This window comes from Salmo salar, chromosome ssa16, assembly GCF_905237065.1.
Source record: "Salmo salar chromosome ssa16, Ssal_v3.1, whole genome shotgun sequence".
Classification (NCBI taxonomy): Eukaryota; Metazoa; Chordata; class Actinopteri; order Salmoniformes; family Salmonidae; genus Salmo; species Salmo salar.
Genome location: NC_059457.1, coordinates 16,408,902 through 16,434,066, shown reverse-complemented (window position 1 = coordinate 16,434,066; position 25,165 = coordinate 16,408,902). Strand labels below are relative to the sequence as shown.

Below are 25,165 nucleotides of genomic sequence, written 5' to 3'. Positions count from 1 at the left end.
TTCTTGAACTGCATTGTTGGTTAAGGGCTTGTAAGTAAACATTTCAAGGTAAGGTCTACCTGTTGTATTCAGCGCATGTGACAAATAAAAATGTATTTGATTTGATTGGACATGGAACCAAAAGAGTTCTTTAAATGGTTCTCCTATGGGGACAGCTGAATAACCCTTTTAGGTTCTAGATAGCACTTTTTTTTCTAAGCGTGTAAATGCTATGATGCACAGTTCTTTTCCATAATCTTTATCTGTTCAATAGAGCCCAGGAATGCACAATGTTCCAACATCACGTAACCATTTCCCAGGACTGTATTTGTGTTTTCTGGGTATTTGTTTGGGAGTGAATATGCCTATGTTTATTGTCCGTGAGGGTTTATTTTCCCATTTGCAGTATTACTGTGCGTTTGTGCGTGTGTGTGTATAAGTGTGCCTCTGTATTTGTCAAGTAAATCTCACTCTGAAATTCCCCTGGTGTAATGTGGCCTGTCTCTCTCTCTCTCTCATGCTCTCTGAGATATACCGGGGGAAGCCCACTTGTCTGTGGCTCCTTTGAACGAATCACTGGGCTAGCCAGGCAGGCGGAATGGTGGGGGGGGGGGGGGAATTCCACAGGCTCTGTGGAATTCCACAACCTAACCCACCACAACCTAACCCACAACCTAACCCACCAGTTTGGCTCTGGAGATCTTCTCCTCCAGCTCCCCTGACCTTAGTGGAGGTGTCAGGGTTGCGGAGAGGGTGTACTATCGGGGTACAGATGGAGGAAGATGGGGTAAGAAGAGGTGAGAGAGAAGGGAATGATGGGGGAAGTAGAGACCATCGAGCAGGGAAATATAGGGGGAGAGGAGGAAATATGGGGAAGAGGGAAAAGATGGGGGGGAAGGGAAATGAGGGAGAGGAAGGGAAGTATGGAGAGACCGAGAGAGGGAGGTCAAAGAGATGGCCCCGCGGCCCCAGGACAAGGCTCCAGGGAGGGCCTATGGTACCTCCTCTCTACAGGGAGTTGTTTCATTTACATCAGCTCATTCATTAGCTGGCCTCCCTCTGTTTGAAGGCTTCTGTCAAACACTCAGCAGTGCAGCATGCCACTGTGTCTGATAGTGTTCACATGGAACTATTACTTAGGAAGAAGCTCTATGGACATAGAGGTATCTGCTAGATGTTGTTGATGTATGGACTTGTATAGTGTGTCCCAAATGGCACTCTATTCTCTATATAGACCAAAAGTAGTGCCCTACATATGGAACAGGGTGCCATTTGGGACGCATCCATGATGGAGGTACAGTGGAGCACTCTAACCCCACCCCTACACACCCATCAGAGCGGTCACTTTCATGGGGCCTTCAGTTTATGGAGTGGGATAAAGTTCCACTTTTAGCCAAAGATCACGTTTAAAGTCAAGGTCAACACTGAGTCTCATATTGCAGTTGGCTTGCCACAGAGAAGGGCAAATGTTGGGCCTGCTTCTTTTTGTCCTGGTGTGAGGTGAGGATTTTGGATATAGTGCATCTGTTTCTCACTGAGAGCATTGAATACAGCTGTCAGGAAGAGCAGAATATTCGTCTAACTCAATCAAGCAACTGGCGTTTTTGCAACTATTGTGGAGGGCATTTCCTTTGGTTTTTGCAGTTTTTCTGGATGATATTATATTCACTCAGTTCCTACTATAGTTTAGAATGTAAGTGTAAGATGTGTATTGTTGAGATCTACAGGTAACTGCCAAAATAATGGAAACACTTGAGTAAATGAGGGATAAAAAGTATATTGAAAGCAGGTGCTTCCACACAGGTGTGGTTCCTGAGTTAATTAAGCAATCAACCTTCCATCATGCTTAGGGTCATGCATAAAAATGCTGGGCATGTCATTTATTTTGGATACCCCCAGTAGGATGGCAATGCACCCATCCACAGGGCACGAGTGGTCACTGAATGGTTTGATGAGCATGAAAACAATGTAAACCAAATGCCATGGCTGTCTCAGTCACCAAAACTCAACCCAATTGAACACTTATGGGAGATTCTGGAGCGGCACCTGAGACAGCGTTTTCCACCACCATCAACAACAAAACACTAAATTATGGAATTTATTGTGGAAGAATGGTGTCGCATCCCTCCAATAGAGTTCCAGACACTTGTAGAATATATGCCAAGGTACATTGATGCTGTTATGGCTCATTGTGGCCCACACCTATTAGGAAGCTTTATGTTGGTGTTTCCTTTATTGTGGCAGTTACCTGTATGTGTGTGGCCCAATCGTTATGGTACACAATTTGATTCAGACTATCACAGGGCAATGCCTCCTGCCTCAATTCATCAGTTTATGCAATATCAAACCCACCAAACACATTGGAACCTTTTGCTTTATTGTATACTGCCAAATATTAGATGGTGTGAAATTGGATTACATGGTATTAACACACATTCCAACTTCTGTGTAATTGCACATTATGGACACCAATAGTTCAGCCTAGCTGAGTCCAATCATCTGCCAAGATGAGACTCCCCTTGTGGGTTCATCTTATTTACAGCCTGGCGATGACCTTCGTGTCGAAGCAATCAACAGTGTGCAGGCATGTACATTTTATTCATTTAGCAGACGCTCTAATTCAGAGCGATTTAAAATTAGTGCATTCATCTTAAGATAGTTAGGTGGGACAACCACATATCACAATCATAGTAAGTAAAAATGTTCTTAAAGTAGCTATCAGCAAAGTCAGAGCTAGTAAGGGGGGAACGTTTAAGTTACAGTAAGCCCCAAAAGTATCATGAGTCTACTTCTTGTACCCTGCACCTGCATGTTACTGGATTTGCATACATTAAAACGTATTTAGTGAACATATTTACTTAACTTGGGACGACATACAGGGATTACTTACGTAACAGCCGTGGCTGGTATTTGGAGGAACAATAGTAAATCATGATTGATTTTATGGTCAAGTGGACATATGGCCAGCTGACCCTGGAGCAGACCCCAGCCATCCCTATGTTATCCCTCACCAAGGGTAACCTAATGCAGCAGGCGTAAAATAAATGCCTGAAACTAGATCCCCTACATACTGGTCTTGACGAGAGGAAACAAAAAACTGTCTGGGGAGGTTCTCTTCTGCGCTATTCAATCAATCCAGTAAATGTGGAGGAGAAGTTAAGATGGAATGTAACCTTGTTAACGTCCAAAAGCAAAGTCGAGTCACAGGCTCTCTTTCCATTTCCCTGAAAACGGGAACATCCGGCTGTTTGGGACTTGGCAGAGGGTACAGAAAGGGTGATAAACCCAAGAGACAGGGGGGGCCCAAGGAATCATGGGTAAGGCCTTGCTAGGGGGTCAAAGGTCACAGTCAATCATGGTGGGCATCTTTCTCTTTTTAGATCGGGTGTGGAGAGGGGCTCTCTCATGTGATCAGGTCAAGGTTGACAGAACTGCATGTTCCAAATGGAGTAGTCTGTTAGGAGTAGCTAGGATTGTTTCTGGTATCAGGCCAGCCAGGTTCATGCTCTGTTAATGGAATGCTAAGACACAACAGCTTGACTTAGATTTAAATGCTATGATGATTTTATGCAGTTATCACATTTTAAAATGAACATCACATGGTTTATATCGGTTTTTCGCCTATTTGGAAAGATAAACTGTTCTTTCACTCCCACACCTAATGCAATGGTAAATCCAAGCAGGGGCCATAGTGCAATAGGTCCAGGAGTGTGTCTGAAATCTTTTTGCTATTTTCACAGCTGGAATTATGAGCGCAATAGCTGGCGGTGGCGCGAAAAGGCTGGGTTTTAATGAATAAACAAGTTTGAGGTCTTGGCCAATTAACATGTTCCATGACTTAATACTGCATGCGTGTGTCTCAAGTTCTGAAGGTTATTAAAGGTCTTTGCATTGTCATCAACTCCAATTCGGCTGATGGCACAGAATATTCTCATCCTGGTATTGATAGCCTAATACAGTTTATTAAATAGCGTAGGACACAGTAATGCGTGATAGCAACAGTAAAACAACATCCAGTGTTTGCTCAATAGCCTATGCTTGGAGTGTTGGCAGTCAACATTGTTGTAATTGGCGTCAACGAGCCTAGCCTACATGTCTTTACGCATTGCACTTCTCCAACAACAAAAAAACACTAGACTCCCGTAAATTGTATTATATGTGGGATGCACATTCGCAATAAGCAAAATATAGCCTAGGCCTACCATTGATACTATATTATAGAACTGAATCATTTAAATACGTTTGGAGGAGCGCAGCTTTGGTAACCAGATGAGATGTGCTCTTTGGAGATGGGGATGGATACTTGAACAAGTGAAATGAAGGTATGCAAATAGGCATATGTGTGTGTATGTTTTAGGGTGTACAGTATATTTTCAATTCAAGGCACTATGATGAATAGACCATTTAAACACCTTTTATCGATAGGCTACTTTGCAAGGCCAGAATAAAAAAGACACAGCACATTACTGTTGAACCAGACAGTATACAGCGCCTTCAGAAAGCATTCATACCCCATGACTTATTGCACATTTTGTTATGTTACGACCTGAATTCAAAAATGGATTTAATCTATTTGGCAAGCCTAATGACAAAGTGAAAACATGGTTTTAGAAATTATCGCAAATACAGAAGTACCTTTGGCAGTGATTACAGCTGTCAATCTTTCTGGGTAAGTCTCTAAGAGCTTTCCACACCAGGATTGTGCAACATTTGCACATGATTATTTTCAAAATTCTTCAAGCTCTGTCAAATTGGTTGTTGATCATTGCTAGATAACCATTTTAAGGTATTGCCATAGATTTTCAAGTAGATTTAAGTCAAAACTGTAACTCGGCAACTCAGAAACATTCACTGTTTTAAAGTCACCATTGGCCTCATGGTGAAATCCCTGAGTGGTTTCCTTCCTCTCCGGCAAATGAGTTAGGAAGGACGCCTGTATCTTTGTAGTGAATGGGTGTATTGATACACCATCCAAAGTGTAATTAATAACTTCACCATTCTCAAAGGGATATTCAATGTAATCTTTTTTATTTTTACCCATCTACCAATAACTGCCCTTTACGAGGCATTGGAAAACCTCTCTGGTCTTTGTGGTTTAATCTGTGTTTGAAATTCACTGCTCGACTGAGGGACTTTACAGATAATTGTATGTTTGGGGTACAGAGATGAGGTAGTCATTCAAAAATAATGTTAAACACTATTATTGCACACAGAGTGAGTCCATGCAACTTATTATGTGACTTGTTAAGCATATTTTTACTCCTGAACTTATTTAGGCTTGCCATAACAAAGGGGTTGAATACTTATTGTTCCAGCTTTTCATTTTTTATTAATTTGTAAACATTTTGAAAAGCATAATTCCACTTTTACATTATATGGTATTGTGTGTAGGCCAGTAACAAAACAATCTCAATGTAATCCATTTTAAATTCAGGCTGTAACACAACAAAATGTGGGAAAAGTCAAGGGGTGTGAATACTTTCTGAAGGCACTGTAGGTATGGGTAAGGGTAGCCTATGGAGGGCTTGATATAAAATGGAAAACAATCTGTTTGGGGTCAGGAGCATGATATCATAAATCGCTTCTCTCATTCCATGGCACTGTCCGCACACTTAGACCTAAATGTATTTACGAATAACATTTGCGCGTCTATACAAATGCTAGACTTGTATCATTGCTTTTTGTGGGTCTTAAAACTTCCCATTAGCGCTGCATGAAATTGTCACTTTTGCGCTTGTTTTTAAAGACACCTCAAATACTGCCAACCCTCCGACCGCAGCGCAAGCGCACTGCTGTTAGAAAGGTAAATAGCCGAGTCAGACATTATTTTGCAGTGCATAGAATGGAGTAATGAGTGCATTCAGATGCGTGGTCTGTGCCAAATTTTCTTCACAATACAATAAACATAGGCTCATTCTGTTCTGGTCAACCCAAAGTATTGCGTCATGTCATCTTGTAACTGTACATCAAGCATAGTGATCATAAACGTTGACATTGTATATTATATGAGTTTTATGATATGGAAATGTGATGTGCACATTTGGACTCAAGGGTGTTCGCCTTGCTTGTATAATCATCAACGTCTCATCTTTTAAAATACATTGAGCTCTCGTAATTTCCAGAATTTCCCTCACTCGGACAACAAAACATTTGCAAAAGTTGGCCAATTAGCGGGAGGGATGGAGGCAACTTCTTTTCCGCACGGTGTTCAAGTTTAGAACGGCTGTCATTCAAAACCCATACAGTCAAAACCCATACAGCGCCGTGAAGCACAGAGACAGTGCTCTGACGTCATGTTTAGCATGTTACTGTACAGCCACTGAGCTCTGACGTCATGTTTAGCATGTTACTGTACAGCCACTGAGCTCTGACGTCGTGTATAGCGTGTTACTGTAAAGCCACTGAGCTCTGACGTCATGTATAGCGTGTTACTGTACAGCCACTGAGCTCTGACGTCATGTATAGCGTGTTACTGTACAGCCACTGAGCTCTGACGTCATGTATAGCGTGTTACTGTAAAGCCACTGAGCTCTGACGTCATGTATAGCGTGTTACTGTACAGCCACTGAGCTCTGACGTCATGTATAGCGTGTTACTGTACAGCCACTGAGCTCTGACGTCATGTATAGCGTGTTACTGTAAAGCCACTGAGCTCTGACGTCATGTATAGCGTGTTACTGTACAGCCACTGAGCTCTGACGTCATGTATAGCGTGTTACTGTACAGCCACTGAGCTCTGACGTCATGTATAGCGTGTTACTGTACAGCCACTGAGCTCTGACGTCATGTATAGCGTGTTACTGTACAGCCACTGAGCTCTAACGTCATGTTTAGCGTGTTACTGTACAGCCACTGAGCTCTGACGTCATGTATAGCGTGTTACTGTACAGCCACTGAGCTCTGACGTCATGTATAGCGTGTTACTGTACAGCCACTGAGCTCTGACGTCATGTATAGCGTGTTACTGTACAGCCACTGAGCTCTGACGTCATGTATAGCGTGTTACTGTAAAGCCACTGAGCTCTGACGTCATGTATAGCGTGTTACTGTACAGCCACTGAGCTCTGACGTCATGTATAGCGTGTTACTGTACAGCCACTGAGCTCTGACGTCATGTATAGCGTGTTACTGTACAGCCACTGAGCTCTGACGTCATGTATAGCGTGTTACTGTACAGCCACTGAGCTCTGACGTCATGTATAGCGTATTACTGTACAGCCACTGAGCTCTGACGTCATGTATAACGTGTTACTGTACAGCCACTGAGCTCTGACGTCATGTATTGCGTGTTACTGTTCAGCCACTGAGCTCTGACGTCATGTATAGCGTGTTACTGTACAGCCACTGAGCTCTGACGTCATGTATAGCATGTTACTGTACAGCCACTGAGCTCTGACGTCATGTATAACGTGTTACTGTACAGCCACTGAGCTCTGACGTCATGTATAGCGTGTTACTGTACAGCCACTGAGCTCCGACGTCATGTATAGCATGTTATTGTACAGCCACTGCGTTCCATTTTAGCCGCTTATCAGTCTCCAATGTTCAACTCGTATACGGGTAGAAGTGTAAAGGGCTACACTTAAGTTACGTAAGCTTTCAAGATCTTCAAAGTCTCAAGCTTGACACGTTGAGAGTGGATAATTGATTTCAGTCATACAGTCTTACGGAAAGTGAGTATAAACAGAAGAGTTGGCGTTTTTCCCTCTTACTAAAGCCATCATTCACTGAATTAGGTAATAAGGGAAACTCGTGCAGACACACATGCAGTGGTGGGTTGGTGGTGGAGGAGGGAGGTGGTTTCAGTGTCGGGATATTTTTTTTATTTTTATTTTTTGCTGAGGATGCCAGCGAGGCTGAGCGAGCTCTGGTTCAGACTGACTGGGCTGCAGGCCCACAGACAGGCCTCTGACAGACTCATCATGGCTGCCCACGTGGTTGGGGAAACACTGATCCAGAATCTGGCTTTACAGGAGACGGTGATATTCTCCTTTAAGCCCAAGAAGCAGTCATTCAACATGCCATTTACTAGCTTTCCAAGTTGAATCATGTCAAAATACGTTCTTTACTCACCAATTAGCAACTATCGTCATTTACTGCCGTTATGGCCGGTATGGATTTCCCCCAAAAATTCTAAATAAAAAGTTACATGCAACTGAAAAAATTCCTCTTCTACACAGTAGACAATTTACATAAAAATGGGGGAATCAGATACCTTTTATTGTTATCACACAGGTGGAATAAAGAACAGTTCTTATTTCAAACAACAACGGTCAACTTTGTTGCTATGCAATGTAATTAATACCGCTAGTGTATGTACTAAAGAAAAACATGAAGGTTCCTTTAACTTCAAATGACATGTTTGCTTAAAATAACATATTCAGCAGCATATGTGCATGGTGGGGTCTAGGTGTTGTGTTCGATCCATTGTTGCTTGCAACAAAAACTCGGGATTGATACAGTCAATGATGAACAGGCGCGTGCATGCTGAAAGCCCATTTGGAGCTGGGGATATCCTTTGTTTTTCTCTTCAGAGTATGCTTGAATGAGAAGACGGACTCACTTTTGTTTGAATCGGGGGTGTCCCTCCCTCCACGCTGCATGTGACAAAAACACTGACCGGCCCCCTTCACAATTCCTATGGATCGAACTACAGAACCTCCGCTTCAAGACATCTGTTCCTTTCTAACAGAGCGCGCCCCCGTTTCCAGAGCTGTGACTGAACGACCGACTCTCGTGGTCCCCGGACTGGTGATTTCCACATTTGCCCGTGATATCAACCAAAGATGAAGATCGACGTTGACTCAAACTCACCCTGCTCTTCTTTTCGCAGTTTGTAGACTGGAGGGAATTGGAACGAGGATTTTGCCTCCTCTCCATCACTCCCGTCCGAGCAGAGAGAGTCACCACCGAGCGTCAAAAGCCCGGTGCCATTGAGTAGCCGATTTCTTTTTGTCTGCCCTGTATCTGGGGGTTTCGCATCCTCTGCGTCTGGCTTGGATGGGAAAAGGACAACGAAGGGCGAGTGAAAATATCGGGGTTCTGATGTTTGAATATTTTGCTGCTTCTGGACATTTAATTGATCGTATTCAGTCATCGTTGAGAGACTACTGTGATTATGGAGTCGGTAGAAAAGGAGTGCGGAGCGTTGGGTGGATTATTCCAAGCTATCGTCAACGACATGAAGGTACCAGAGCTCGATTCACGTCGACAGGTTTTACAGACCTATTGCATTGATGATCAGACGCAATTTACTGCCTTTGTTTCCTCTCCTGTTCCCTATTCCCTACCCCCTCACTGGCTATGCAATAGGATAAATTGTGATAAATAATTTTCCTTTGTGTTATTTGCCTAGAGTGGGCAGGTTTGTAGAGGGGCAGCTATTCTGGTGACGACCAACAGTATGTCCTTGAATAGAATCAGGCTGTTGATTTTTTGACGAGTTCATATTTGTAGGCTATACTTTGTTATGCAAAATGTATGTTATACTATTGTTATCTTTAACTAAATAATAACTGAATAATGTCTGAATAAAAAGCCTGGGTTCCCATTGGCCCACCTCTAATCAGTCATTGTTACATCCACAGTTGTTATGGATGTCTTGATGGATGTATCCGACAAACATGACAAACAACCTTTATATCACCTCAGCAACTGGGATGTGGACATATAAAGCATGATGCATACATTGATCACATAACCCATAACATGTTTTTGGTGTGTGCCTGTGTGCCTACACATTTTCCTGTGTCTAACGTCGGGTCAATGATGGAGAGAGGGGTTGATTGATCAAATTTGGCGACCCCTTCTCATCCAGGAAGGCACCTCTTTGACAAAGACATCATGTGTCAAATCACTTGACCATTTTGGCCACTAGCCCCTGGTCCCTATTGGCCGTGGTCTGGCTCACGGACAGCATATGGCCGCTGGCCAGTGTCCACCACCAAAGATTGTGATGTCTCTCTTTATATTTAGATGATGGGGGTTTTGGGGAATGGGCAGCCAAGCTGGACAAGTGCACATAGGTTGAGGCCGTGGCCTGGTTTGGTCTGTTGTACAAAAGATGGAAAGTATGAACAGGCATGGTCATCAGCCGTGGAGGAAGACAAGTTGGTCGCTGCCAAGAATTGTCGGGCGACATTGTCTACGAGGATAGGCTAGGGAAAAACCAGGACGAAGGTAACATTTGTAGCTTTTTTCCTAATTACTCAGAGATCGATAGAGCTAGAGACTCCATATTTTATGACAAACAACGTATATATGTACTCTATCATTAGCAACTGTAATTTCATTTCTAGGATAAATGAGTTGCAATGAAATAGACAGAGAACAGAACTACTGCGCCGTTATTTCTGTACCTGTTGGTAGGGCGGGAGTAACAGAGCATTGGGACGGAAGTAACAGCTGGCGAGTGCACAATATCTGTCTTATCTCCATGTTTCTGGTTTGTAATGCTTATTGCTTTCAACAAATGTAGTATCGGCCATAATTTCATGTTTGTGTCGATTTGAATAATTTATGCTGTAGGTTTATAATTTATGAAAATGAACCATGCGTCAACATCACAATGTTGCGCAACCACAATATTTTGCCATACAATATTAATCAGACTAAAATGGATGACATAATAGCTGTATTAACCATATTTTTCTCATCTTACCTGAATGGGGATGTAGTAGGATTAGTTTTTCACAATTTTCACTGACTATTCATGCTTAGCCCTTCCAATCAGGTGCGCTCCAGCTGTTCTTGTCATACGTGCTCCTCGTGTCTTGATAGAATAAACGTCTGTATGCCCTTCACAAACGGCAAACTCATCATGCTCATCACATTTCTATGTAATTGACCACCAGAATCATGAAGATATACAAATCAAATCAACATGTGATTTGTCACATACACATGGTTAGCAGATGTTAATGGTCACATACACGTGGTTAGCAGATGTTATTGGTCACTTACACATGGTTAGCAGATGTTAATGGTCACATACACATGGTTAGCAGATGTTATTGGTCACATACACATGGTTAGCAGATGTTAATGGTCACATACACATGGTTAGCAGATGTTATTGGTCACATACACGTGGTTAGCAGATGTTATTGGTCACATACACATGGTTAGCAGATGTTATTGGTCACATACACATGGTTAGCAGATGTTATTGGTCACATACACATGGTTAGCAGATGTTATTGGTCACATACACATGGTTAGCAGATGTTATTGGTCACATATACATGGTTAGCAGATTTAAATGCAAGTGTAGCAAAATACTTGTGCTTCTATTTCCAACAGTGCAGTAATATCTAACAAGTATTCTAACAATTCCCCAACAACTACCTAATACACACAAATCTAAAGGGGTGGAATAAGAATATGAACGTGTAAATATACGGATGAGCGGCAGGCAAGGCGCAATAGATGGTATAAGGTGCAGTATATACATATGAGATGAGTAATGTAAGATATGTAAACATTATTAAAGTGGCATTGTTTAAAGTAACTAGTGATCCATTTATTAAAGTGGCCAGTGTCTATGTAGGCAGCAGTCTCTCTGAGTTAGTGATGGCTGTTTAGCAGTGTGATGGCCTTGAGATAGAAGCTGTTTTTCAGTCTTTCGGACCCAGCTTTGATGCACTTGTACTGACCTCGCCTTCTGGATGATAGCGGGGTGAACAGGCAGTGGCTCGGGTGGTTGTTGTCCTTGATTATCTTTTTGGCCTTCCTGTGACATCAGGTGCTGTAGGTGTCTTGGAGGGCGGGTAGTTTGCCCCTGGTGATGCATTGTGCAGACTGCACCACCCTCTTGAGAGCCCTGCGGTTGAGGGCTGTGCAGTTGCCATACTAGGCGGGGATACAGCCCGACAAGATGCTCTCGGTTGTGCATCTGTAAAAGTCTGTGAGGGTTTTAGGTGACAAGCCAGATTTCTTCAGCCTCCTGAGGTTGAAGAGGCGCTGTTGCGCCTTCTTCACCACAGTCTGTGTGGGTGGACCATTTCAGTTTGTCCGTGATGTGTACGCAGAGGAACTTAAAACTTTCCACCTTCTCCACTACTGTCCCTTCGATGTGGATGGGGGGTGCTCCCTCTGCTGTTTCCTGAAGTCCACGATCATTTCCTTTGTTTTGTTGACGTTGAGTGAGAGGTTGTTTTCCTGACACCACACTCCGAGTGCCCTCACCTCCTCCCTGTGGGCTGTCTCGTTGTTGTTGGTGATCAAGCTCACTACTGCCCCAGTGTTGAGGGTCAGGGAAGTGGAGATGTTGTTTCCTACCCTCACCACCTTGGGGGTGGCCCGTCAGGAAGTCAAGGACCCAGTTGCACAGGGATTTTGGGTTGAGACCCAAAAGTATGTGGACACCTGCTTATCGAACACCTCATTCCAAAATCATGGGCATTAATATGGAGTTGGTCCCCCCTTTGCTGCTATAACAGTCTCCACTCTTCTGGGAAGGATTTCCACTAGATGTTGGAACATCGCTGCGGGAACTTGCTTCCAATTCACAACAAGAGCATTTGTGAGGTCGGGCACTGATGTTGGACGATTAGGCCTGGCTAGCAGTCGGCGTTCCAATTCATCCCAAAGGTGTTAGATGGGGTTGAGGTCAGAGCTCTGTTCAGGCCAGTCAAGTTCTTCCACACTGATCTCAACAAACCATTTCTGTATGCCCCCTCGCTTTGTGCACAGGGGCATTGTCATTCTGAAACAGGAAAGGGCATTCCCCGAACCGTTGCCACAAAGTTGGAAGCACAGAATTGTCTAGAATGTCATTGTATACTGTAGCGTTAAGATTTCCTTCACTGGAAATAAGGGGCGTAACCCAAAACATGAAAAACAGCCGTTGTTCCTCCTAGACGTTTCCACTTCACAATAACAGCACTTACAGCTTACTGGGACAGCTCCAGCAGGGCACACATTTGATGAACTGACTTGTTGGAAAGGTGGTAAGCTATGACGGTGCCACGTTGAAAGTCACTGAGCTCTTCAGTAAGGCCATTCTACTGCCAATGTTTGTCTATGGAGATTGCATGGCGGTGTGCTCGATTTTATACACCCGTCAGCAACGGCTGTAGCCGAATCCACAAATTTTAAGGGCTGTCCACATACATTTGTATATATAGTGTATATTTAACTATTAACCTGTCGATAAAACCTTATGTGAGCTGATCCATCAAGTCAATTAATTAAGGCGTAATTCTAATTATGTCATATCATTTTCAAACATTCAGTCACTTGTTGATATTTTGGTGACGATATAAATGCAATATGAACTAGAAGGGACAATGGCATGTGCTTAAATGTTTTATTTTATTTTATTCCATGTCATCAATTTACATTGTGTTACTTTCATCCCACCCATCTCTCCTGTAACTCCTCCCAGGCTAACACCCAAGACTAGCTAGCATGATACTTGAAACCTATGCTGTCATTTAGTCACTAGATGGGTTCAGAAAATGACATATGTTCGGAGCCTTAACAACTCAACACAACTCTACAACCCACAAATATTTCCAGGTCTGTTTTTTTACTTACATCGCTCAAAACCACTTTTTGTCGATTACTCGGCAAGGCATGGTCAGACTGGGCTGTTTTTTTTTCAGGGAGGGTCGTCCTCCACATTAGGAATGTGCTGACTTCACTACGTCATTCTAGCTTCTGTGTTATCTGAGAAAACGGGCGTGTTACTTTCACCCCGTGTTACATTCGTCCCGGCTCTGCCCTACTCGCCATAAATAGGACTAGGAGTTTCCTGACCACATAATCTGATCAACTCTGGGCCCTCGTTATAAACTATATAAATATAGAACGTGACCAGGAAGAACTCTGGGCCCTAGTTATAAACAATAGCTAACCTGCATATATAGAAAGTGTGAGGATATATAGAATGATTATGTCCTTCCTCTCCCTAGGCTTGGAGCTCTGCTTCTATAAAGTCTTTGTTCAAACTTCATGCCTTAATGCTCATATCATTTTTGGAATACTGAATGTCCAAACAGTAAGTTACAAGTGACCAAATCAGATTTGTGTGTGTTCGGACAGCCTGTCATTTGTCACAGTAACGACGGGTGTGTGCACGGTGGTGTAGGCTGATTGGTGGTTGGCGCTCGTGCTTCCTGAGCTCAGATGTTATGAAGCAAGCTGACGACAATGCCTGTCATGGATGTTTCCCAGTTGTTTCAAATGTCCTAAATCATAGTGTAAGAAAACGTTTAGCGTCTCAAAGGATAAAATGTCCTTTTTGGATAACCACAGCAGTCAACTAGCTAGCTGTTCAGCTTTCTAGCACATTCACCCATTTGTTTGTGAAAAATTAACAAGCTAGTTAGCTACCACATGTTCTTGTCCAAACTGTCAACAGAGTAGCTACAGTTGCAACAAGTTATGCCAAATAACAGTCTAAAAACCACCAAGGTCCCCCCCTTCATTATAATCTAAAAGGCAAAACTGATCCTATATCAGCACTCCTACCCTGATCCCTGGTATTGATCATCTACTCACAGTGCCTAACTGGCCATGGCCACTCGACACCATCTATTTATGGGGCGTCATTTGTCAAACACTGTAAGACGCTCAATGAGATCAGCGCTTAATATCGGCATTTCCTACATTTTTTTTTCTCGCCGTGTCTGCGGGAGCAAAATGAGGCTTGGAGAAAGGGACCTATTGATAAACAGCTAGAATCAATGGGTCAAGATTCATAAAACTTTACTCAGCAGTCAGCACAACTGGGTCGTATTCACTAGGGCCTTCAAATTCAAATCTGGACCTTGAAGCCAGTTCCACTGTATTCTTTCCTTCTTTCCTTCTAATCAGGGACTGATTTAAACCGTGGACACCAGGTGGGTGCAATTAATTATCAGGTAGAACCGAAAACCAGCAGTAATCTGGACCTCGTAGGTTAAGATTTGAATACCCCTGCGCTAGGGCATGCAATGGAAATATGGAAATTAGCCTTTCTTATTGGAAAAGTCCAAGTAATCCCTCCCGGTTTCAGTCAGTATTCTTCCATTTGGTACCTTATGTAAATTACCCAGGTGCCTAGTGCTTGGCCTCCTTCCTGGCAAGCCAAGGAGAGAATTAGCCCCATGTCTCTATGACTAACACAGCTATTTAGGATAGGTACACACTGTCAGTGTTGCAGCCTGTTGAGAGCTCTGCGTGTATCACTAACTCCTCTATATCTAACAGTGCAACATGACACAGACCAGCCAGCATCTGATGCAGTTATATAACAGCCATCCCTGCTCTCTTCAGATGAATTCATTAACCGAGGAAGGGTCTGCCTGGATTTTAGGAGCTCTGTATGTGTGTTTATGCATTCACGCATATGTGTGTTTGTCTTCCTTCGCTGCACTGCGTGGATCTCTTAACCCTGCATTCCCCCTGCTCCCTCAGCTGTCCTGGCTCAACCTCCTCTCAGCCTCTTCTCAGCCTCCTCTGTTGTCGCCGGGAGGTGCAGGGCTGAAAAGCTGATTAGCCACCTGTTGCAGCCCAGTGAAGACAGACAGGGAGAAGGGTGAAGCATGGGGAAAACATTTTAACAGTGAATGTGATAGCCTTTATAGTGAAACCAGATCACTTTGTGAGGAGTTGATTTTCTCATAGAAAGATCTGGAAAACATGGAATCTCTTCATTTTATTTTTGTTTAACCTTTATTCCTTGGGAGGATATGAGGAGAGAAATAGGATGAGAGTGAATGATCTGGGATGTTTTTTTTGACTATTTTCTCCTTTCTCTGCTGTCTTCTCACTTCTCTGCAAGAGAAGATTGTGAATATGTAGTCAGGCTGTGTCCCCCTCTCTCTGTGGGGAAAACAGAAAACTAGCTGTTATTGGCAGAGAGGTTTGGAACTCTCTTTCCTATTGGTCTATTAACTAATTTACTGCCTGCCAGGCAGGCCAAAACTCCATCCCACCAAACAACTCTTACACTAAAAGGGCATTATCACAATTTCACAGTATTATTCCAACCTCATAGTTTGGAAATGTATATAAAACACAGACAAATCACATTTTTGACTGCATTGGGCCTTTAAAGAGCCGACATGCAACCTGCTCTGTCCCCCCCAATTTCCCCCTTCCCCCCTCCACATACACCCCAGCCCACCCTGCAGCACCCCACAGACGCTATTAGATAGTCACACAGTCTGGGAACGTTGTAGCAATGCAGTTAAATGCCCTTTTAAAATACATGTATCAGCAGAAGTGTGTTCTTTAGGCATGCTGTGTTGACTACAAGACTTACCCTTGGGGGAGAAGCTACTTTTCAGAGTTTTGCATCCATGTTGGGCACATGTTTCATTTTCACAGTCAACTGTGTTTTCAGCTTGGTTAGGACAGAGAGAATATGCAAGCTTGATAGGACGATAATGTATTATGTTGTTCTGAGTCATACAAATGAGTCATATCAAAATGCTGAGCACAGAAAGTGCTCCAAAGTGCTGGTCAACTGGAACAAAGTATGATGTGTGTGTGTGTGTGTGTGTGTGTGTGTGTGTGTGTGTGTGTGTGTGTGTGTGTGTGTGTGTGTGTGTGTGTGTGTGTGTGTGTGTGTGTGTGTGTGTGCGCGTGTGCGTGTGCGTGTGGTTCAAAAGGTTTTACCTAACATTTGCTTCCTTTTTCATCCAGAGTTCATATCCAGTGTGGGAAGACTTCAGTGCCAAGGCTACTAAACTGCACTCCCAACTCCGGTGAGACCTTCATTTCTTTAGTATTTATGTCTATGAGACTGACTATAATTGAATGTCCTATCCAATCCCTCTTCAGTAGACTGGTAACTCCAACTGTCCTGTGTTGACATTCTGGACTGTTGATGGTTTCTAGTCAATGTAGATGTTGAATGCTGACTGCTGTTTCCTCCTCCTGCCCACATGTAGGACCACAGTTCTGGCAACAGTGGCATTTCTAGATGCCTTTCAGAAGGTGGCAGACATGGCGACCAACTCAAGAGGTAAGGAGACTTTCTAATATCCTTGTTTCCTCATCCTTGACTCGACCAATCTGAAAACATTGTATAGGTGAAACTAATATCCTACAGTGATTTTGTTATTGCTTTCACTTATCTAGTATTTTTCACATCAGTGTGGCTCAAAGGAAGGAAAAAGAAGAGAGGGAAGCCTCTTAAACAGATTGAATGGGATCTTACACACTTACAAATTCAAAACATATCGTACGAAGTGGAATTCGTAACATATCAAACCCCAATTGCAGGAAATTTGTCAGGAAGTAACCTATTTCGGAATGTCCGACGTTCTACACAATCGTGCACAATTTTCCAATAATGTCTGTCTGCGGACTGCGATTACTAGAAGAAAAGCTGCAAGCATTGGGCCGGTAACCAAAAGGTCACTGGTTCAAACTACTGGGAAGTACACAGTGTCTGCTATCAGCAGTATACAGGCTCTAGGGTCCTGTTGAAATACTCTGAAAATGCAGCCTTCCTTGGTAGAGATAGTCAATGAGATGACTTGATTGAAGGAAGGATGCGTTTGAGGAGTATTTGAACAGGACTCATGTCCAGATTCAGTACTGTATCATAATTTAAGATCTGAAAGGAGGGGTGAATCTGCATGGAAACAACCCACTAAAGTGTAAAGCTGAGCTTTATTGTATGAAGGGCTGGTGATGAGGTCGTGTTTTGATCTTGCTTTGTCACTGTATGGAGCGGCAGACAGATGCGATGTAGGACAATGATTAAAACAGATTTCCACCCAGTTGATCATCGAGAGCCGTATTTAGGTCAAAAACCTACACACATCGTCATATGCACGCACACACAGACACACACACACAACAGCTGGTGCTCAGCCACCTGACCTTAGACCTCATGCTGACACACACGAAGCAGTCTGTAGAATCTAGTAGTGCGCTATGTATACTTTACATGTGTTCGGTCCTATAGAGAATAATCTATACCTCCACATAACCACCTCTGAGTCTGTATAGTCTGCAACAGCCCCATCCGCTGTTCTATAGTCGCCCATTCATTACAAATGAACTGAGGAATAGGGTAACACGCTATTTCAGTAACATGTCAACAGCATCGTCTAGTGATCATTTACTCAGCATCTACAGACATCCAAATGAAGGGATACACTGCCAAACGGGACGGCATCAATGATGAGGCTGCATCACACAACCTAAAGTGAGGTCAGATGCTGTAACAGTGGGCCGCCAGGTGTGATGAGGCTGTCCGATGGCCTAGACATAAGAAGGTCCAATATGTCAGTCATCCTCACAGCATGGGAGCTCTCAGAGGGGCTGGATCCTGGAAACATCTGGCAACCTGAACCTATTCTCACTAGTAATGTTATGACCGTGCCAGGGCAACTCTTCAAAGGAGTTTGTGGATGGAGTGCGAGCAAGGAGGGAAGGGGGGGGGAGAGAAAGAGAGCGAGAGAGACAGAGAAAGAGGCAGGAGAAGGGAAGAAGACCAGAATTATTTGAAATGCTTAGAGAGGACATGATGTAAGTCTCTGTCACTCATGCGCCCGCTCACACTCCCACCCCATCACTCTCCCAGTGACATTAGCTTTAGGATTAAAGACAGACATCATTGCATCCAGGGCTGCAGCATCAGAAGGAGGCATATAAACACAGTATGGAGAGAGATGTTCCAAAACTAATGATTCAAGAAGAATTGCCTCCATTGCACCAGGCAAGTGCCTTCAAGCCCAGATCAAATGTTTGAATTGATTTCAAGTGGTATTTGAACCCAGGTCTGGTGAAGACACACAGCATCCCAGGTTATAAACCGTAAACAGTAATAACTGATCCCTGTGTCTATGTAAAGAAGATGGAGATTCTGAATGTTCTGCTCTGAATCATTAGCGATTTGTCAGTGACACCAATTCCATTCCGTTTGTCCTCTGGGAGCACTTTGGTGCTCAGTGCCAGTCAGTAGAGTCTACAACCGCAGCCATTCTTTTTGCTGGAGGAATGTTAATATTTATGGTAACCGGCTGGTGCTGGAGAACGATGACCCCTGAACTCTCACTGCAGGCTGGGTAGTGGGAAGGGGTTTGGGCCATTTCACCTCCCTGATTTGTGGTACAGCAGGGTTCGCTGGGATCTCTACAAGTGTTTAAATAGCTGGTTCAAGTGAGGGAGATAAGCTAGAGTAGCGATAGTGTTATAACACAGTGTTGTAGAGAGAGACAGAGAGAGACAGAAAGAGTGTGTGTATGTCTGTTAGTCTGTGTGTGTGTGCGTTAATGAGGCTGTGTGTGTGTGTCTGTGTGCGTTTATTAGTCTGTGTGTGTGTCTGTGTGTGTTTATTAGTCTGTGTGTGTGTCTGTGTGTGTTTATTAGTCTGTGTGTGTGTGTCTGTGTGCGTTTATTAGTCTGTGTGTGTGTCTGTGTGTGTTTATTAGTCTGTGTGTGTGTGTGTCTGTGTGCGTTTATTAGTCTGTGTGTGTGTCTGTGTGTGTTTATTAGTCTGTGTGTGTGTGTCTGTGTGTGTCTGTGTGCGTTTATTAGTCTGTGTGTGTGTCTGTGTGTGTTTATTAGTCTGTGTGTGTGTCTGTGTGTGTTTATTAGTCTGTGTGTGTGTCTGTGTGTGTTTATTAGTCTGTGTGTGTGTGTCTGTGTGCGTTTATTAGTCTGTGTGTGTGTCTGTGTGTGTTTATTAGTCTGTGTGTGTGTCTGTGTGTGTTTATTAGTCTGTGTGTGTGTGTGTCTGTGTGCGTTTATTAGTCTGTGTGTGTCTGTGTGTGTTTATTAGTCTGTGTGTGTGTGTCTGTGTGCGTTTATTAGTCTGTGTGTGTGTCTGTGTGTGTTTATTAGTCTGTGTGTGTGTCTGTGTGCGTTTATTAGTCTGTGTGTGTGTCTGTGTGTGTTTATTAGTCTGTGTGTGTGTGTCTGTGTGTGTGTCTGTGTGTGTGTGTGTGTTTATTAGTCTGTGTGTGTGTCTGTGTGTGTTTATTAGTCTGTGTGTGTGTCTGTGTGCGTTTATTAGTCTGTGTGTGTTTATTAGTCTGTGTGTGTGTCTGTGTGCGTTTATTAGTCTGTGTGTGTTTATTAGTCTGTGTGTGTGTCTGTGTGTGTTTATTAGTCTGTGTGTGTTTATTAGTCTGTGTGTGTGTCTGTGTAGGGGTTATTGCGCTACAGGGGTCTGCTCTGTGCCCTGATTCTCTCTCTGCTGGCACAGCTGGAGATTTCATCACGTTCTTCCCCTTTAATCTAGCCCCCGACACATTTACCCATCACCCTGTTAACTCACCCCCATCTCACACACTTACCCATCACCCTGTTAACTCACCACCCATCTCATACACTTACCCATCACCCTGTTAACTCACCACCCATCTCACACACTTACCCATCACCCTGTTAACTCACCCCCCATCTCACACACTTACCCATCACCCTGTTAACTCACCACCCATCTCACACACTTACCCATCACCCTGTTAACTCACCACCCATCTCATACAGTTACCCATCACCCTGTTAACTCACCCCCATCTCACACACTTACCCATCACCCTGTTAACTCACCCCCCATCTCACACACTTACCCATCACCCTGTTAACTCACCACCCATCTCACACACTTACCCATCACCCTGTTAACTCACCACCCATCTCACACACTTACCCATCACCCTGTTAACTCACCACCCATCTCACACACTTACCCATCACCCTGTTAACTCACCACCCATCTCACACACTTACCCATCACCCTGTTAACTCACCACCCATCTCATACACTTACCCATCACCCTGTTAACTCACCACCCATCTCACACACTTACCCATCACCCTGTTAACTCACCACCCATCTCACACACTTACCCATCACCCCATTAATTCATCACCCATCTCACACACTCACCCCATTAACTCATCACCCATCTCACACACTCACCCCATTACCCCATTAACTCATCACCCATCTCACACACTCACCCCATTAACTCACCACCCATCTCACACACTCACCCCATCACCCCACTAACTCACCACCCATCTCACACACTGACCCGATCACCCCATTAACTCATCCTGTCTTCTACCTCTCCTTCTGCACTCAACCAAACATCCACCTGTCCTGTCACTGTTCTCCCACTCACAAGCTGAGAGAGGGAATGAGAGGAGAGCAAAGCATGAGGAGAGGAAGTACTGCTGTGGAAATGGACACTGGGTATTAATGGGGAATGGTCGAACTCAGCCTAGCATCTGTCTTCAATAAGTTCGTCCTTAACTGCACAGTATATTTGCTGATTGAGTTAAAGAGTTGTTTTCTCTTAAAGAGGCAAATGTAACATCTTGTAAATGTAAGATGTTTCCTCACTCTTTTTGCTGTTTGACTCGGTTTATGCTTGAAGTTCTACTGTGTGTGTGTCTTCAGTGGAGGTCTTTGCCTCTGGATGGCTGGTTGGGACTTCTGACAAGGATGTGGAAGTGTGTGTTGGTTAATATTATTTGGATAAGAGGGTAAGTTCTCCATATTTGGAGAAGAGAGGGTAAGTTCTCCATATTTGGAGAAGAGAGGGTAAGTTCTCCATATTTGGATAAGAGAGGGTAAGTTCTCCATATTTGGATAAGAAAGGGTAAGTTCTCCATATTTTGATAAGAGAGGGTAAGTTCTCCATATTTGGATAAGAGAAGGTAAGTTCTCCATATTTGCATAAGAGGGTAAGTTCCTCATATTTGGATAAGAGAAGGTAAGTTCTCCATATTTGGATAAGAGAGGGTAAGTTCTCCATATTTGGATAAGAGAGGGTAAGTTCTCCACATTTGGATAAGAGAGGGTAAGTTCTCCATATTTGGATAAGAGAGGGTAAGTTCTCCATATTTGGATAAGAGAAGGTATAAGAGAGGGTAAGTTCTCCATATTTGGATAAGAGAGGGTAAGTTCTCCACATTTGGATAAGAGAGGGTAAGTTCTCCATATTTGGATAAGAGAGGGTAAGTTCTCCATATTTGGATAAGAGAGGGTAAGTGAGAGAGGAGGGGTACGTAAGTGGCAGTGGATGAGGTTGGATGGAATGGGGGATGTGTTGGGATTTTCACAGCTCTCTATAGCCAGGAGACAGACAGAGAGAGAGAGGCATAGAGTTAATCCTCTTATAGCTTCACTCCAACACACATAACAGACTGGGTTTCCTCTCCTCAGATCACCAGGGTCATAGCTTTAACACTAACACACTCAGATGTCTTGCAGATCACTCTGTGATGGGAGGTGTGTGTACGTGAAGACACTGTAGGTGTTCTGTATGCTAGATCTTACTCACATAGTTTCAAGTTTTATTAGTCGTATGTACAGGATACACATGGTATACACCGTCCAATGAAATCCTTCTCAACAATGCAATACATAGACACTCACACTCACAGACACTTTCCAAGATGTTTAATCCTTCAGCTCTCTCTCTCTCTCTCTCTCTCTCTCTCTCTGTCTCTCTGTCTCTCTCTCTCTCTCTGTCTCTCTGTCTCACTCTCCCTCTCTCTGTCTCTCTCTCTCCATCTCTCTCTCCCTCTCTCTCTCTGTCTCTGTCTCTCTGTCTCCCTCTCTCTCTCTCTCTCTCTCTCTCTCTGTCTCTCTGTCTCACTCTCCCTCTCTCTGTCTCTCTCTCTCCCTCTCTCTCTCCCTCTCTCTCTCTGTCTCTGTCTCTCTGTCTCTCACTCTCCCTCTCTCTCTCTCTCTCTCTCTCTCTCTCTCTCTCTCTGTCTCTCTGTCTCTCTGTCTCCCTCAGTCTCTCTCTCTCTCCCTCCCTCTCTCTCTTTCTCTCTCTCACACACACACTGGGGGGGAATGGTCTAGATGGGGGTGTTGTACTAGATCAGTGAGGCAGTAATCCTGCCTGTCCGCTGTGCTTCTCTGGGTTGGCAGATGGCACGGATATCGCTGTCCGCCATCTGGACAGCCTGGCAGATACAGAGAGATACAGCCCTGCCCCACGCCACACAGTACAGCCCTGCCCCACGCCACACAGTACAGTCCTGCCCCACGCCACACAGTACAGCCCTGCCCCACGCCACACAGTACAGCCCTGCCCCACGCCACACAGTACAGCCCTGCCCCACCCCACGCCACACAGTACAGCCCTGCCCCACGCCACACAGTACAGCCCTGCCCCACGCCACACAGTACAGACCTGGAGATGACTGTCAGCTCCACCATCATAGCAGCTATTTATATGAACATGTCACAAAACCAGAGTGGGCTAATGTAATATGGTAATACAGGCCTAGTTTTATTTGGAGAGATGTAGGAGTATGTACTAGCCTGGTCCCAGATCTGTTTGTGCTGTCTTGTCTCCTATGGTCATTGTTGACCAGAGAGCACAAACAGATCTGGGACCAGGCCATGGGTGTGCTGTATATGGGCTGAATTGTGTATAGGCTAGATGCTATATGATGTACGTGTGGATTAGAATATGTATGGGCCAGGATTTTTTAGATGTGGACATGATTGTGTGTCGAGTATTCGTTATTGAATACATAGTTGTTGCATGATGCTCTTTTCACCAGGACATGCTATTCCTACCGGTTGTTTTGTGTTTTATTACATTGTAATTCTGGAGTGAGTCTTGAATGACCACCATCGTTACAGCAGTCTGCTTGCCTGTCATGGCTGTGGTGGCTCTGAGTTCCCATGTGCTTTTCAGGAGCATTAACCTCAGGGCCTGCGGTCACTCCCTAAACCCCCAAATGAACGTTTCCAATAATGATTATTACTACGGAGAATGGGATGTACTTAGTGTTTTATTAGGATTCCTATAAGCTACTGCTAAAGCAGCAGCTACTCTTCCTGGTGTCCACACAGAACATAAAGCATGACATAATACATAACATTAGGTACATCACCAGGACACAACTACTTAAACACTTTCATACATTTATGCCTTCATAATCATGTGATTCCTAATCGCTACTGAATGCAAATGAGACACACGAAAAACAAAAGTGCAATAACAAGGAAGTACGTTGCAAATAGGCTGACACTTTTTGCTAAATTCCTCTGACGTGAATAAAGCTGCCTTGTTTCTTTACTGCCCGTAATGGTTTTCCTGGGGCAAAGTTTCGACTTTTTACAGTTACCACCTGCGATCGGTTTCCTGGGGTAACATGTCATCTCTTAAACTTGTAGGCTTTTTGTTGCAGTTACCACCCGCTATTGGGTTTCATATGGGAAAATGCAACATTAATGAACATGCAAAAATAACCAGGACAGTGTTTCAGATGGAGTTCAACTTAAGTCCTTCACTTCATTCATAGAATGAACTGAACTTTCATCATACAGGGCTTCCCATAGCCCTTTCCTGCAGTCAAATGACCTAATTCCCTCATGGGAGCAATGTTGTTATTATTTTTCAGAATTAACAAAGCCAAAAGGGTTCTACCTGCAACCAAAAAAGGTTCTTCAAAGGGTTGTCTCCTATGGGGACAGCCGAAGTACCCCGTAGCCCTTTCCTGCTGTCAATGACCAAAAGCGCCCTCTTTAGCCTCGAGGGTGGAATATTTAATAATTCATTAATAAAGATTATTTCCAAAAACCCGCCGAAAGTCCGGTGTTTCTATGTCAAACGGTTTTGTTATATTTCAGTCTTCTGTGATGTATATAAAGTGTAATATTGGGATTTTTTTAAGCCCATAACCATGTGTGTGAGGTGGATTTGTTTAAGACTACCCAGAAACACTCTGTGTGACCAGGATATTGCCCACTGCAGTAAAAGGTTAACGTCCTTCACCCCATTCAGCTCATAATATAAAATAAAATGAACTAAAGTATCAGACATACGGGCTTCACTTTGCTTCCTTCACCCCTGCTCGTAAAAATGAGCAAAATTCCTTGAATCTTGAGGAATGGAGAGAAGGAGAGAATAATACGAGAGAAAGAGAGAAAAACAAGTCTCTCTTGGCTCTGTGTAAGGAACACTCTGCAGGCAAATACCAAGCTAAGAAGACAAACATTAGAGTTGAGGAGAACACTGTGTTCAGCTATATCCTGTAAGGACGCGGGTGGAGGGGAGCAAGGGATACGAGGAGGGGAAAACAGAAGGAGAGAGGAAGAGGGACTGAGATGAAGGAATGCAAACTAAGGCGTTGAGGGAAGGGAGTGAGTGACAGAATAAAGATACGGTTGGGATCATGCAACGAGGGAGGTTGAGAAAAAGTGGAGTTTTCCATGGAGCGAAGACAGTGTTTCCCATGGTTTAGCAGGATCCAT

The 25,165-nt window shown here is 43.8% G+C and overlaps 1 protein-coding gene across 1 annotated transcript in view; it reads left to right on the top strand.

The window, feature by feature from the left end:
* Nucleotides 1-8,501: 8,501 nt before the first annotated feature.
* mtss1la (MTSS I-BAR domain containing 2a) overlaps nt 8,502-25,165 on the top strand; it is a 36,386-nt gene continuing 19,722 nt past the window's right edge. The window contains 3 exon segments of the mRNA XM_014148199.2: nt 8,502-9,166; nt 16,615-16,676; nt 16,863-16,936. Coding sequence (XP_014003674.1) covers nt 9,098-9,166; nt 16,615-16,676; nt 16,863-16,936 — 205 coding nt within the window. The 5' untranslated portion in view covers nt 8,502-9,097.